At 37.8% G+C, this 14,389-nt stretch overlaps 2 protein-coding genes across 11 annotated transcripts in view; both read left to right on the top strand.

Annotated features, from left to right (window-relative positions):
* By (focal adhesion protein tensin) overlaps positions 1-3,978 on the top strand; it is a 303,833-nt gene extending 299,855 nt beyond the window's left edge. For all 10 annotated transcript variants that reach the window (XM_078177339.1, XM_078177341.1, XM_078177345.1 and 7 more), the window contains one exon: positions 325-3,978. In XM_078177339.1, the coding sequence (XP_078033465.1) occupies positions 325-484 (160 nt within the window). In that variant the 3' untranslated portion in view covers positions 485-3,978. The remainder of the gene's footprint in view (positions 1-324) is intronic.
* A 787-nt stretch (positions 3,979-4,765) lies between these two features.
* Positions 4,766-14,160, top strand: LOC144467684 (carboxypeptidase B). The gene is made up of 9 exons (XM_078176599.1): positions 4,766-4,784; positions 6,876-7,205; positions 7,278-7,377; positions 7,466-7,571; positions 8,149-8,310; positions 10,479-10,692; positions 10,783-10,998; positions 12,209-12,393; positions 13,564-14,160. The coding sequence occupies exons 2-9, from the start codon at positions 6,979-6,981 to the stop codon at positions 13,737-13,739; spliced, it is 1,386 nt and encodes a 461-aa protein (XP_078032725.1). The 5' UTR covers positions 4,766-4,784; positions 6,876-6,978; the 3' UTR covers positions 13,740-14,160.
* Positions 14,161-14,389: the final 229 nt, after the last annotated feature.

A 14,389-nucleotide genomic window follows, 5' to 3' on the forward strand; every position in this document is an offset into this window, starting at 1 on the left:
ACGCGATGATATCTCATTATCGAAGCCATGAAGAACATTTTTGATAAGTACAGAGTTTTTTCAAATCACCTGAGGAATCTTCTCTCGGTATGACAATAGTTCTAGGACAACAATGGTGTTCACTCTGTGACTCTAATTGACCAATTATCAATCATTAATATTCTCCAAAAAGAAACTGCAATCTTCTCAATCGGATAAGAACTGATACAATACTAAAAATTCTATAATTAACTAAATAAGTCTTCCTTTCTCGATTTTTTAATAAACTATAAAGCCTCGAACCTTGACGTATTCAGCCACCTTATTATCTAATCATTTTTCCAGTCGATGCTTCGGGTTCGTGGCGAGGAAACCCGCCCACAAGTCGGACAACCAGTGCCACGTGTTCGCCGAGTTGGAGCCCGAACAACCAGCAATGGCGATCGTGAACTTCGTGAACAAGGTGATGATGGGCAGCTCGATGTCCAAGGCGAACATCGTCTAAATCATCGGTCTATCCATCTCTGACAACGATCATCCCCATCTCGTCAGACCACGAACGAGAATACGAGAAGCGATCGCGGGAATCGTTTAATCGTTTGAAAAACAATCGATCGACTCGAGGAAGATCCTGGACCCCCCAAGGGACAGGATACGGTGTAACCGGCTTCCGATGGGAAGCTCCCATGCATTTCGTGGAACGTAGAATCGAGTCAGTAGAGCATAAACGTGTTCCGATACAGAGTAGCGATTTATCGGTAGGGATCGATCGGCACGGTGGACACTCGATTCCATCCCTTACGTCACACACCCACACACACCCACACACACGCTTCGGTGGAGAACGTTGTTAAACGGAGATCGTTAAACTGTTGGTAATTACCGTAGAGGATAGTAGAGTAATATAATGTATACGGCGGGGACAGGCGTGACGGTGCGGCGCCTTTGCCGCACTCTATTCATTGTTATGGGATTCCGGTGAATTCTAATGGGGAGTTTACTTTTTAGTACTGTCCTAAACAAAATCCCGTAATGCCGTCCTATGCGTACCGCGTTTCGTATTTGGACGGTCACACTGGCGAAGCAACGTCGGCGCCCGAATGGGAGGAGATCCCCTCCAACACACCAGCTGCCTATACTTAATTAAGAAAAATTTACTGTCTGTACATCGTTGACACGTGTGAGCAGGAACCAAAGGCTTGAACGTGTTCCAACAATTTTTACGTACTTTTCTAATAGCCTTCCTCGCCTCGATTTCACGTTGGTGTTTCCTCGTTTGGTCGATTTTTGTTAGTTAGGCTAGACGGTTCTCAGAATCTGAGCGGACCGGATCGACTGCCATTCGACGGGCTCGCGGCTTGCTCCTCGAGCGGTACCGGGTCGATTGTGACCCGCGATGTTCACCGAGATCAAGGTTTTAAGAACCGATCTTGGAACGCCGTTGTTCAGAAGTTCTTAAAAATGTAAAAATTCTTGAGATTCCAATTGCTATAGTTAGTTACGAAAGTTCACGTAATAATCGTATCCTTATTGTAATTACAATGATGTCTCAGAGTTAAATTCAAAGAAAGAACTTCGAACATTCAAAAATAAAACTTGATCGTATTAAAAAATATAACAAAGTATATAAGAAATGGTAACGTAAAATTGATTTGTAAATTCTTGTGAGATGAAAATTTAGGCGAGTGTATTTCCTGTTGCACTGTCTCCGAAAGCGCACTATGAAATTGTCACTATACCCACGCTCTTTTTATCAAGCTGTAAAAGTTGAATTCAAGCCACCAGAATTATATAATTATCAATGTACGTGTAAACATCCTAACAATGTCTGTATAAAATTCAGTCATTTTTACAAACCATACTAAACGAGTACTTGACACGAGGGATGAAACCGCCCTTAACAAAGCTGTTATAAAAGCATTAAAATTCATCGAGTGTTTTAAACATTTTTGAACAACGGTGTGCAAATTACACGGGTCAGAAATGACCGGTCACTGGTCGGCGGATCAAGCGAGAGTAAAACAGGGGGGGAGAAAGAAAGAAGGAAAGAAAGAAAGGGAGAAAGGCAGCATCGTCACGCCTCGCCTCGAGCGCGAAAGCTAATTATGCGAACGTACCGACATGCACACGCGAACATACCGATAGTTGGTAGGGCCTAGTTGAGTATTTCGACCGTGTTCGCCGCGCGCGCGCGCGCGGAAATCAAAAACGAGTACGTCTCTCGAACGAACGACATTTGCGAATCGAAAATGAGAAAGTTATAATAACGTGAGGTGTGAACCATTGAAAGAAAAGAAAAAATATGAAAAGCACACGTACTCGCGGCATTCACGTACGCAGCACCGTATGCGAACGATAGTTGAATCCATATGTATGTTACAATATTACCGCGTTATACCTTGGGACTCTCGAGTAATGTTTATCGATGAAATGTTACGTCGTTGCGGAGCCGACCTCCGGTTAATGTATGGTATCGTGACACGTTGTTGCTAGACTGCGAACGTTTATGCGCCGGACAACGAATGAAGAAACCATGATCAGAAAACGGTACCCATGGAACTCTAATCGCAATCGAAACGATACTGTAGCAACAGCGGACGCTATAGCGCATAAAGTTCGCAGCCTAGTCGCTATATAAATAACTGTAAATAAAAGAGAGCTGGTAAAGGATGCCTCGGTTTCAATGGGAACGTGTGACGTTCCCATTAGTGGCAGCGAACTGTTACGACAGCGAAGTTAAGGCAGCGTTCAGGGACGAGGAGGAGGACGAATCGATGATAAATTCGACTCGACAGGTGTCAACGTGACGGAACAAAAAATAAACGATACTCGAAGAGGAGTAGCGAGACATCGGGTCATGGTGTAAGAAAGAGAGACGAACCGACTTCATGCTTACTCCTATTATGATCTTAAAAGTTCACTTCTTATATAGTGCTCCAGGTGATCGGTGAAACTATTGTACTATCGGCAGGAGTTTCTATTGTGTGTGCTATTACAGTAACATTACTGGCACTACAATTATGCAAAAATAATTTAAGAAATAATTTGAACAATATATCGGCGAACACCGATGTTTCACTGACGCCTCTCGCGAGAACTCATAAAAGTAAACTTTTACAGAGACCATAAGCTAGGGCAATTGCAGCCGGTCCACCTCTCTTCGTCACACCCTGCATCCGATAAACGAAACATCACACACGTACACACCATTCGTTTACATAAACACATACACACAGAACCACATACAAAGAGAAAGAGAGAGACACACACGAAACGTACATGAATGTACAACGTCATTTCGTTTGATAACCCCCCCTCCCAGCCACGTAGGTTCTTGCCATTTAATGAAAATCGTCCTCGCGAGCGACGTCCTTCGCACCGATGACGGCGGAACCGACGAAGGAGGATCCCTGCGCCGGGGACGACGGTAATCAGTCAATTATTACGAAAGATTGTTACATGTAATTACGACAATACCGCGACGGTCGTAGGATGTCTTCTTCAACCGTCGCATCTCTGTTTTCTTCTTTCGCGTTCTATCGGGTTCCGGGGAGGATCGGTTCTCGCATCCCCCGCCTGTCTCTCATCCCCCAACCCTGTCACGTTCTCGATAAAGTCAGGAACGGATCGCGGAGGAGGTGTGTACCGGCGGGGAACACAGTGCTAGTCAAAATTCGATGTGTATACTCGAGAAGCGGCGTTGAATTCGGTGAGTTTAGTGGACGACGACGGTTTGCCGGAACCGATTTCTATCCCCGGGAAAGAAACCCCCGTATGCTCCCCCTGTCTCATTTCATCGTATGGATCATTTCGTACACGTGGAAACCTGACTAACCGAGTAACCATTAATTTAACACCAGTCATTATAATAATTCTTAATTATTATTACTTATTTACGCTCTATTGTTACGTACGTTCACGCAATAATTGTATCGTTGCACGCCGGAACGGTGTGTCTCTTATAGTTGTAACCATGAAATAAACCATATTCGCAGCGTACGGTGTCTGTGTCCTTTGACCCCGATCCGTAGCAATATTTAAAGCAATCGTGCAAATTAATTTACTGAAATAGATAACAGTAGGGAAATTTTAAAAATATTTTATAATTATTAAATTATAATATAATTTTAAATCTATAAACTTTTTCTTTGGCGAAAATGCAATCCCCGACTTAGTTTAGGAATTGCTAACGAAAAACAGTGGACAATGACAGGCGAACGTGTCAATAACTTTACACCCAATTTTAGGGTAGTTTTAGGGTGATTTTAAGGAAATTTTAAAGGAGATTTAGAACAGTTTTATGGTTGGTTTAAGATAGTTTTAGGGCAATTTTGGGGTAGTTGATATTAGGATATTAGTATTGAGATATTAGTATAAGAATATTAGTATTAGGATATTAGTATTAGGATATTAATATTACTATATTAGTATTAGGTTATTAGTACTAGAATATTAATATTGCTATATTAGTATTAGCCTATTAATGCTAGAATATTGATATTACTATATTAGTATTAGGATATTGGTATTAAGACATTAGTATTAAGATATTAATATTAGAATATTAATATTAGTATATTAGTAATAAGATATTAGTACTAGAATATGAGTATTAAAATATTAGTATTAGAGAGTAGTCAGCAAACTATAGAACACTCGCGGCATCACGCAACAAGCGGGATCGTCTTCGACGAAAACGAGAGTGACTAGAAAATTGCAGGATTCTTTTGACAGGTTCGTCGTCAACTCGGTTTTCTGTTCCACGCGAGCGAAGAAGAGTGGAACAGTGGGCATCGTGTTACGCGGTAAGTGGCTGTGTTTACTTCTCGATCACCGTTAACGGAGTAAGAATGAAAGGAGCATCTCAGGCGCCGCGGTGAAAAGTGGCTTGAGACTTTTCCGCTCGCCGCGTTCCTTTGCGTGACTCGCGAACCTTCCACGGATGATCCATTATTCATCGTTCTAGCTTCCCAGGAAACAAGCGTTAATTTAGTTGGAATTTTTGCGAAAAGTAAGGCACACTTTTGTTTTTCGTTCGAAACACTTTCCCATATAATAAGCGCGATTATTAGGCTGCAAAATTGGAGATGTTATTTAGAATACTGTGGATGCAATTTAGAGGTTTTGGAAATACTTTGAAGGCAGTAGATAGACTTTTTAATTAACAAAATTTGTTTAATTTTATATTGATGGAATAATAGCTCGAGTATCAATTTATAGTCTCCAATTATAGTTTATGATGTCAGAATTAAATTGAGGTAACGAATATAGTAGATTATTATACTGAAAAGTGACAATAATTTTTTACCAGTCTCAAAAATTAATTTTTATTGCAATTCACTCGAAAATATCGAATTTGACTAGTTATAAAGGGTTAAAAGAGTTAAACTAATATTTCGTATGATAAATTTTCATTTCTCAGTCATAGTGCAATTAATTAACTGATTTTAATCTTGTAAAAACTTTCGGGCTTGATTTTCCTTTGCAATCATTTCAATAACCTCTTCTAATATTCGCTGATATGTAATGCTATACACGAACAATAATTATAAAATATTTATGTCTATTACATCCTGAACATCCCAAAGTGTTACGACACAACCGGGTGTCCCAAATATTCGCCAGTCTCGATCCCCATAAAAAATCCTGACCTAACCGAACATTCTCTAGTTCCTGCACACTTCTATTAACAAACTGTCTCGTACATATCACAACGAAGAAAAATCTTAACAAAACATGTAAACACAGAGTAACTAAGATAATAAACCAACTGACCTAAAAATGGTTTCTTGGCCAATTTCGACGACGAAAGTAGGATAGCGTTCTAACCGCCCGGCGTCTTTCGACTGTGTTACACTACCGGTTAGGCATAGAGATCGCGAAGGAACCCGAGTACTGAATACCAGACGGAAATCCCGTAACACAGGCCCGTGGGGCAGACCAGTGAAACTGTCGTTTTTCGCATACGTTTACGAGCGACGAGTCCCGCGCGACTGGTTCCGGCTTGCGGACCACCGAGAACAGTCAACAAGGTGACTCCGAGAAGATCGCATATCCTGGCCTGATCCGGGGCCGATCATGGCTGTCGGCGTCCAGTCGATCTTGTGCATCGCGTTCGGTTTGTCGATCGTTCTATCGTCGAAATTGATCGATGCTCGACCGCGGCGCGGTGATTACGAATTTCTCGCGGCAGGATCTAATTCCACGGTCCAGGCCGAGCAGGATTGGTCGTTCGAGGAGGAGGAGGAGGATCTAAGCACAGATAGGTCAGGAATAATCAAATTATTATATATTTAATTGAATAAATGTTTCGTATTGGAATTTGCAAAACAGTTAAGGTGGTTTTTTACTATTTTAATGCGATCGAAATGTCTTTGAAAAATGGTCGAGATTTATTTTGTATAAAGTCTGTCAATTGTTAAAACACGCCCTTTTTTTATACTAATTATTATAAGTAGGACTTTATGCATTTATTATAAGAAATTACAGATTAAATAGAAAACTGTGAACATGTTACAAGAAATTAAGGATATTATTTTAAATTACTTTAAACTTGTTAAAAATAAAAAATGGATAGATTTTCAAGTAACTTCTCTCTATCGATCTAGATAATTTTTATTTCACATAACTATTTCACAGTTTAATTAAAAGATACTTTATAATAGCCAAAATATTCAGAAAGATTCGCCACTTATTCATGACTCAGAATATTGAGTAAAAATATTAAATAAAACATTAACTAAAAATAATATTAACTGGAATTAATTTTTGAAACGAAAAATGGTTCTCTGATGATCCTCGAGCTATCACTATGAAATTCTTATAAATTATTATACTAATAATTACAATCGACTTCTCAAGTATTCGACAGATATCTAAGCCACCGTTAATTACAGGTACGAGGAAGAGGACAGTGTTTTCAACGAAACGAACAGTTTCCCGTCGGAATCTGGATCATCGTTTCCCAGGAATGCGGGGAGAGGATTTTCTTTCGTCGACATGCTCGAATCAATGTTTAGCGCGATGACCAACGGCATCGGCTCCATCGTCTCCAGCATCATCGGCACGGAGAAAACACCGAAAGCAAGATCTTCGAAGATCAATTACCGGAATTATCACCTGATCAGGCTCTACCCGAATTCCAAGAGCCAGGTGAAAGAGCTGAGAGAGCTGAGAGACGCCGAGCCGGAAGACATCAGATTCTGGACGCAGCCGTTTTACAACAAGTACGTAAAACAATTTATTATTCTTCTTCCAAAAACAACGACGTACTACTTGGTGATTGTTAATGTTTCCAGGTCAACGGATGTAGTCGTTGCACCAGACCTGATTACCGACTTGAAAATATTTCTGCGAGACAGAGGCATCGATTACAAGGTGTTGATACCGGATCTTCAGGTGAGAATGATTTTCTAAAGCTGAGAATAGCCAGGTGATCGAGGAGAAGGTTTTAATGGGTTTATTATGGAATTTGATTTGTCGGTAGAAAACTATCGCGCATCAAAATCCGAAGATGTCGAAGGAGCAGAGAGATGACCTCGTCAATATTCAGGGGCACAGCATGACCTGGAAACGGTACCATCGATACGCAGGTAACTAATTCTCCGTTACGGTTTGTTAACCTAATTTTGAGAACGATTTTTATAGACATCTTCGTATTAAATTTAAGAGATTCTTGTATTTAATTCATTGATAGGAGAAAGTTAACGTCATAAAATTCTTAATGACGTTGCTGTAAATTATGAAATGATAGATTATGTCCCTTTCTTCTTGCTGTTTCAAGTTTTAATCATTTTTACTATGTATTCACAAAATTGGTTTATCTATAACTTAATCCATGATTTTTCTGTCAGTAGATACGGAATGATTCGATTCATTTTAATCGGTTCTGTTATAAATGTACAATATTCAATAGCTAATAATATGATATAATTTTTGTGTTATTAAAATAAAAATTCTCCTAATATTTTTTGCCACAAAAGTTCAAAATCTGCCTACTGATAACATAATTAAAAAATTTAGTGTAATATACAATACTATTTATGATATAATATAATATATAATACTATATATGATATAATATATTGTATAATATTGTTTATGATATAATATAATATATAATATTATATATGAAATATATTGTATAGAAACTATCCAAAAATTTTGCAGATATCACAAGATACATGGAGTACCTGTCGCTCAGGTATCCGAAGATGGTGGAGATGACAACAATAGGGCACAGTTACGAGGGCCAGCCGATCAAAATGGTAAAAATCTCGACCGGACCTAACAAAGACGGTAGCCCGAAACCAGCTGTTTGGATAGACGCAGGTAAGTCCTAAATCCTCCAAAAATCCCCGCGAACAACTCGTCCAGCTACTCCAGAAAAATGCACGTAAAATAGAAGTACGTGCTCGACATTCGTCGACGGTTTCGCGAAATTATTCAGACGGCAACCGTGAGAGCACGGCATTTGACATGAAATTCTAATCTTTATTATTCCCGGTGAAGTTCTCGCTGATTTACGTAGCGTCCACTCTGCATAATAAAATGAAGAAGCGTACTCTCGGCTCTGCGAGTCGCGCGCGCGCGCGATCGCGGGAATGAAAACTGGTTTCCCTGTTGGAAATTCACTGGATGTCGTTGAACAGATAGCTACAAAGATTATTCTAACAATGGACAGCATTGTTAGACAATTTCTTTTTGATAATAGGCTATCGCGATTATTGACCTCGATTACACGTTTATCAAGACACAGGTGACATGTAAAATCTTTTATCACTTTAGAACTTTCTAAAATTGGCAAAATTAAAGGTGGTATTAAAGTTTTAAGTTTTTAATTATTGTTAAGCTCTCTTTCATTAGTTGTTTCGATTGTCTTCGATTAGTCGTTTCAATTGTATTGGATTAATCGTTTATCAGGGCAAAGAAACGGCGACACGAATTTTTTGCGATTTAAAAATTTTTTAAAATTGACAAAATTAAAGAGAGCTTTAAAATTAAAAATTTCCAATATTTTCTAAGATTTAATTTTTTTTTTATATCCAATCTATTTAGTCTTATTTAGAGTCTGATGTAGTCTACGTAGTCAATGATCATCATTTCGTGGCGCACTTTCTACTCGTATTTTCTAGACGCATGCTTCTTCACTTCTTCTGCATCATGTACAATATAGTACTCGTTCCGCAGTGAATGAAATGGACTCTTAAAGTCATCCGTGAAATTCATGCAGGTCGTAAAACGCGAAGCAGAATTTACGCGCGTTGCAGTGTCGTTCGGATGGTCGATTTCATTATTCCCGAGGGAACTTTGATCCCGTGCAAGTTTAACAAAAGTTGCATCAGAACTGATATCTCTGTACATCTGCAAGACGTCGGATCGATTCAACAATCATCTATCGGTGACGTTCGAAGACATCGTCAAGACGCATTGATTCCGATCGTACATTCCACTCTAGAAATACCTGACCCAATGTAGACGTATTATCTCGAGTGGCTAGTGATTTGCGACCATCGATTCCCAACGAGTTTGTTTCGCTGTTTTATAGACGATAATATGATAAGAACAATAATGGAGCAATTTTTAAGATGCTGAATGAACAGTGATCTAAGTCACTGCAGAATCTTTTCTAAGATTCTTCCTTCACTTTCTTTAATTATAGGTTTCGTACTTTGAACTCATTTTTTATCTGATCATATTCTTATTTTTTAAATTAAATTAATCTTTTTTTGTAGCAAATTTATTCTATTTCAGTCGCGAAATATTTTAACCCTTTGCGTTCTTATACCTACCCTCAGTTAGTAAAGTTATTTATTTATATTTTTTATTCTTACATAAAATAGCTCTACAGTATTATTTAAACTTTAAAAAATGATCAATGAATTCCGTTTTCATATTTAATCTTAGGCATTATTTATTACTGTTTATTCAATGAAAATTAAATTAATACTGTTGCAAATATTATAGTACTCGCGTAGATAATGCCCACTATTAAATCATTATTATAAAGTTCACTATTAAAGTTCACTGTTAAACTAAACTAATAATCTATAAAAGTACACTAGACTCAGTTAATTATATCCATACAATAAAAATTACAAAACAACCTTGAATTATACTTTTATTAAAAAAGCAGAAGATCTGGATTCTGGAAAGGATTAATTCGACTACTAAAAATAGTGCGAAAGGCTGACGATAATTTCCAAAAATCCGAACACTATTTCTAGAGACATTAATATGGAATACAATGAATTTGTAGCGAAGATCTCCATTTTCCCTCTCCGATTTAGCTTTCCCTCGCGAACGCCTTATTCTGTTCTCCGAAGCGAAACAGGTCTCTCAGACTCTCGAAACAAGAAGGAAAGCTACGAGAATCGCTACAGAATCTTAGATCTCGGTCCATTAAAAATCGTCGACACAAAACAAGTCTTCGCGAGGGCCGCTTCGATCATGTAATACCGTTACGTTTTTTTTTCTCGAATTGTCAACGCATTCGGCAGGTATGCACGCGAGGGAATGGATCGGCACCGCCGTGGCGACCTACATCGTCGGCCAGTTGGTCGAAAAGAACGCCAGCTACACGAAATTGCTGGACAATTCGGACTGGATGATATTACCCGTCGCGAATCCGGACGGCTACGAGTTCACTCACACCGGGGACAGGTTGTGGAGAAAAACGAGGAGCAATCACGAGGAGGAGCAGGACGTCAGCCGGTACGATGTCCTTATTTCTGAAACGTGACAAAGGTCAACCGCGTTCACTGTGAACGATGGCGCGTGGTTTTACTGATACTTCTCTCGTAGGCTGTTGCAGTTGGTGAATCACTATGCGAAGTGGTTCTGGGGGAAATGCGAGGGCGTCGATCCTAATAGAAACTTTGGCTATCATTGGGGCGAGATGGACGAGGGTGAAGCCAGTTCAGACCCTTGCCACGAGACCTATGCCGGCCCCAGGGCGTTCTCCGAACCGGAAACGAAGGCGATGGCTGATCACATCATGGCTAACAAAGAAAAAATTCGGTAAATTACTGCTAAAACAATGCAACATCTATTAACCCTTTACACTCGAGTGACGACTCTGAGACATCGATAAAATTATTTTATCACGTCCCAAGATAATTTTTATACTAATAAAGCTTAGATTTAAAAGATTGTTAAACAGTAAAAGTGTTTTACAATTATATATACAGTTTTACTGTTTAACAATTATATATTAATTATAGTCGAAAGAATCAATTTCGTATGCATAAAAGTGTACTTGGTTACATAGAATAGAAATATTAAGAGCCAGGAAAATTATTTTAGATTTACAGTAAAAATAGCTTCGAGTGCAAAGGGTTAAATTAGCTGAGAGATAAATATCGTATTAAGTAATTAATACATATTATTTTAGGCAAATTAATATAGAAGAGAACTATTATGTTAAGTAAATTAATCTAGAGGAGAAATATTATTTTAAGCAAATTAATACAGAAAAGAAATATTAATTTAACTAAATTATTATAGAAGAGAACTATTACGTTAGGCGAATTAACGTAATAGATATATATTACATCGGGCAAATTAATTCAGAAGATAAATATTACGTTCGGCAAACTAGACCGAAAGACGGGCATTATATCAGATAAGTTACTCTAAAAGGCAGATATTACGGCTGATAAACTGGCCCAAAAGATAAATATATTACGAGATAATTTAATTGAAAGCCAAACAATTACATCTGTGCACACATCGATCGTGTTCTTTATAAGTAGCTCATCGATTTGTGTACAAATTTCTATAATGACACTTAACGTCGTGTAAACTCAAATAAGGAAATTATATCATTACTTTCAACATTGTCGAACGTTATAAATAGACTACGGATTTTTATCCAAAAATTATTTGGTATTTACTGAGGTTATCATCTTAGGGACGACGCACCATTATAGTGATTTTCGCGGATGTTTCGTGCTTTACTCAATTATATTATTAAAGTAAACGATTAGAGTGAAAGTGAGAGAAAGAATAAATATAGCTAATATTATATACAGGCTACGCACTATATACTGTATACATATAGGCTAATACTATACACAGACATACATAGCAATACCAAAGAAATATATATCAAGAAAGATAGTAATTTAGCTAAGAAAAATTCATTCGCTGAAAATCCAACCGCGCTTAAAAGATTAAAATTCATTAGAATAGCGAGTCTCGACGTTAACAAGTGGAACGATGATTTCAGAATGTACCTGACACTGCACTCCTACTCGCAAATGTGGCTGGTCCCGTGGGGCTACACGTACTCGAAGCCGTCCGATTATTCGGATCTGGCGAACGCCGCCAAAAAAGCGATAAACGCGATCTCCAAGGTTCACGGCACCGATTATCAGCTGGGTCCATCGTCGGACCTCCTCTATCCCACCTCCGGTAAGATTACTGCGACGCTGCTAACCGATGGGAACTGGAAACAGAAGGGGCTCCGAGATTTTTATCCGGTTTTCTTTGATAACACTTCGACGTGCGGATCGGCCGACCATCCGTTAATTAAACTGATAATTCGATACTATGGTCGAGCTCTTCATTGATAAGACGGAGAATTATGATTTTGTTCGGTTCTGAAGACTGGAATGCAAATGATGAACAGAATGAATTTGCAAAATGATTTTAAAATCGAAAAAATCACGATCCTTATGGTTCATGTACTTTTGATAGACTGAATCTGTTCGCGATGACACTAATTTTAATTGTAAACTCATATTTATATATTTATATATATATATATTGCAATTTAAAGTCAAAGGTATTTCCAATAAAATAAATATTTCTAGATTACTGTTGATATAATAAACGCAATAAGTTGGTGGTAAGAGTCAACAGATCCACCTAAGATTGTCAATAAAATCACATTGTTCGTGACGGCGATAAGTTCGTAGATAACGAATAGAATTGATCTGAAAAATAATTAAACGACGCTGAAGTTGAAGTAAATGTTATCAGCCGTCGATCTAATTAAACGTTGGAACAAAGTTGTTGGTTTAATTATATGAAACTGAAGAACGTCGATCTTTATCGAACTTTCAATCTTTCACGTATAAATTATAAATTATAGCTCATAGATTAAAGATTGTAAATTGTAACTCATAAATTAAAGATTGTAAATTGTAACTCATAAATTAAAGATTGTAAATTATGAATCATAAATCATAGATGATGAATCATAAATTATAGATTATAAATCATAAATTATATATTATAAATCATAAATTATAAATTATAAACCATAAATTATAGATTATAAATCACAAATTATAGATTATGAATCACAAATTATAAATCATAAATTATAAATTATGAATTGTAAATCATAAATTATAAATTATATATTATAAATTATAAATTATAAATTATATATCATAAATCATAAATTATAAATTATGAATTATAAATCATAAATTACAGATTATAAATCATAAATGATAGATTATAAATCATAAATTATAAGTGATACATTATAAATCATAGATTATAAATTATAAATTATAAATCCACGAAGCTTATAAATATTTCTAAAAATGCTGATTGGATGATTACTTGCAGGAGCCTCGGACGACTGGGCGAAAGGTGTGGCCGGAATCAAATACGCGTACACCGTGGAGCTCCGGGATCGTGGTACTTACGGATTTCTGCTGCCAGCATCGCAAATAATGCCAACGGCTCGCGAAATTTGGGCAGGAATACGAACGATCGTCCGACAGGTCACAACCAGCACGTGAAGCCGCGGCGAATATACTTCAGCGCGACGCAAACCGTGTGCAAAAGCAGGGAAACTACGCCTCGTACATTTTGACTCCGATGAAAAAATAAAAATCGTCAAGCATCTGATCCAAGCGGCTGACCCCGACTACAATCGGTTCGTCTCGATAAGATTCCGATCGATCCGGATCGCGGATTGAAGTACGTTTCGTTTAATTGTCGAATCATTTATCGCGTCGAAAGTTCACTCGCCTAATCTCGGCTCATCCCCGAGCCAACACAATTCATCGAATTGAACATTTAAAAAAATGATTCATCGCCGACATTGTAAATATTGTAAAGTATTAGTTGAATTGCGTGCAGCGCGTCTCGAAGCGACCCTAATTTATTATAGACCCTAACTTATTACCTGTACCGAATAAGCGACTAATTTATTTACTTAAACAGTAGCCGAAGCATTTACTGCGACGTCGTAAATATTGTCGAATAAAAGATACGTTGAGAAATAATATTGCTGTTTCAACGATACCTTATTCTTCCGTGGCGTTTAGAGTACGCTGGGCTAGCGTCGGGGATTACGATTATGCTCGGTGATCTTGACAAGGACTACGTCTTTCAAAATCAGTGCGATACGATCGTTCGATCGCAGACAATACAAGAAATAGCATAA

Source organism: Augochlora pura, chromosome 3 (assembly GCF_028453695.1).
Source record: "Augochlora pura isolate Apur16 chromosome 3, APUR_v2.2.1, whole genome shotgun sequence".
NCBI classification, from domain to species: Eukaryota; Metazoa; Arthropoda; class Insecta; order Hymenoptera; family Halictidae; genus Augochlora; species Augochlora pura.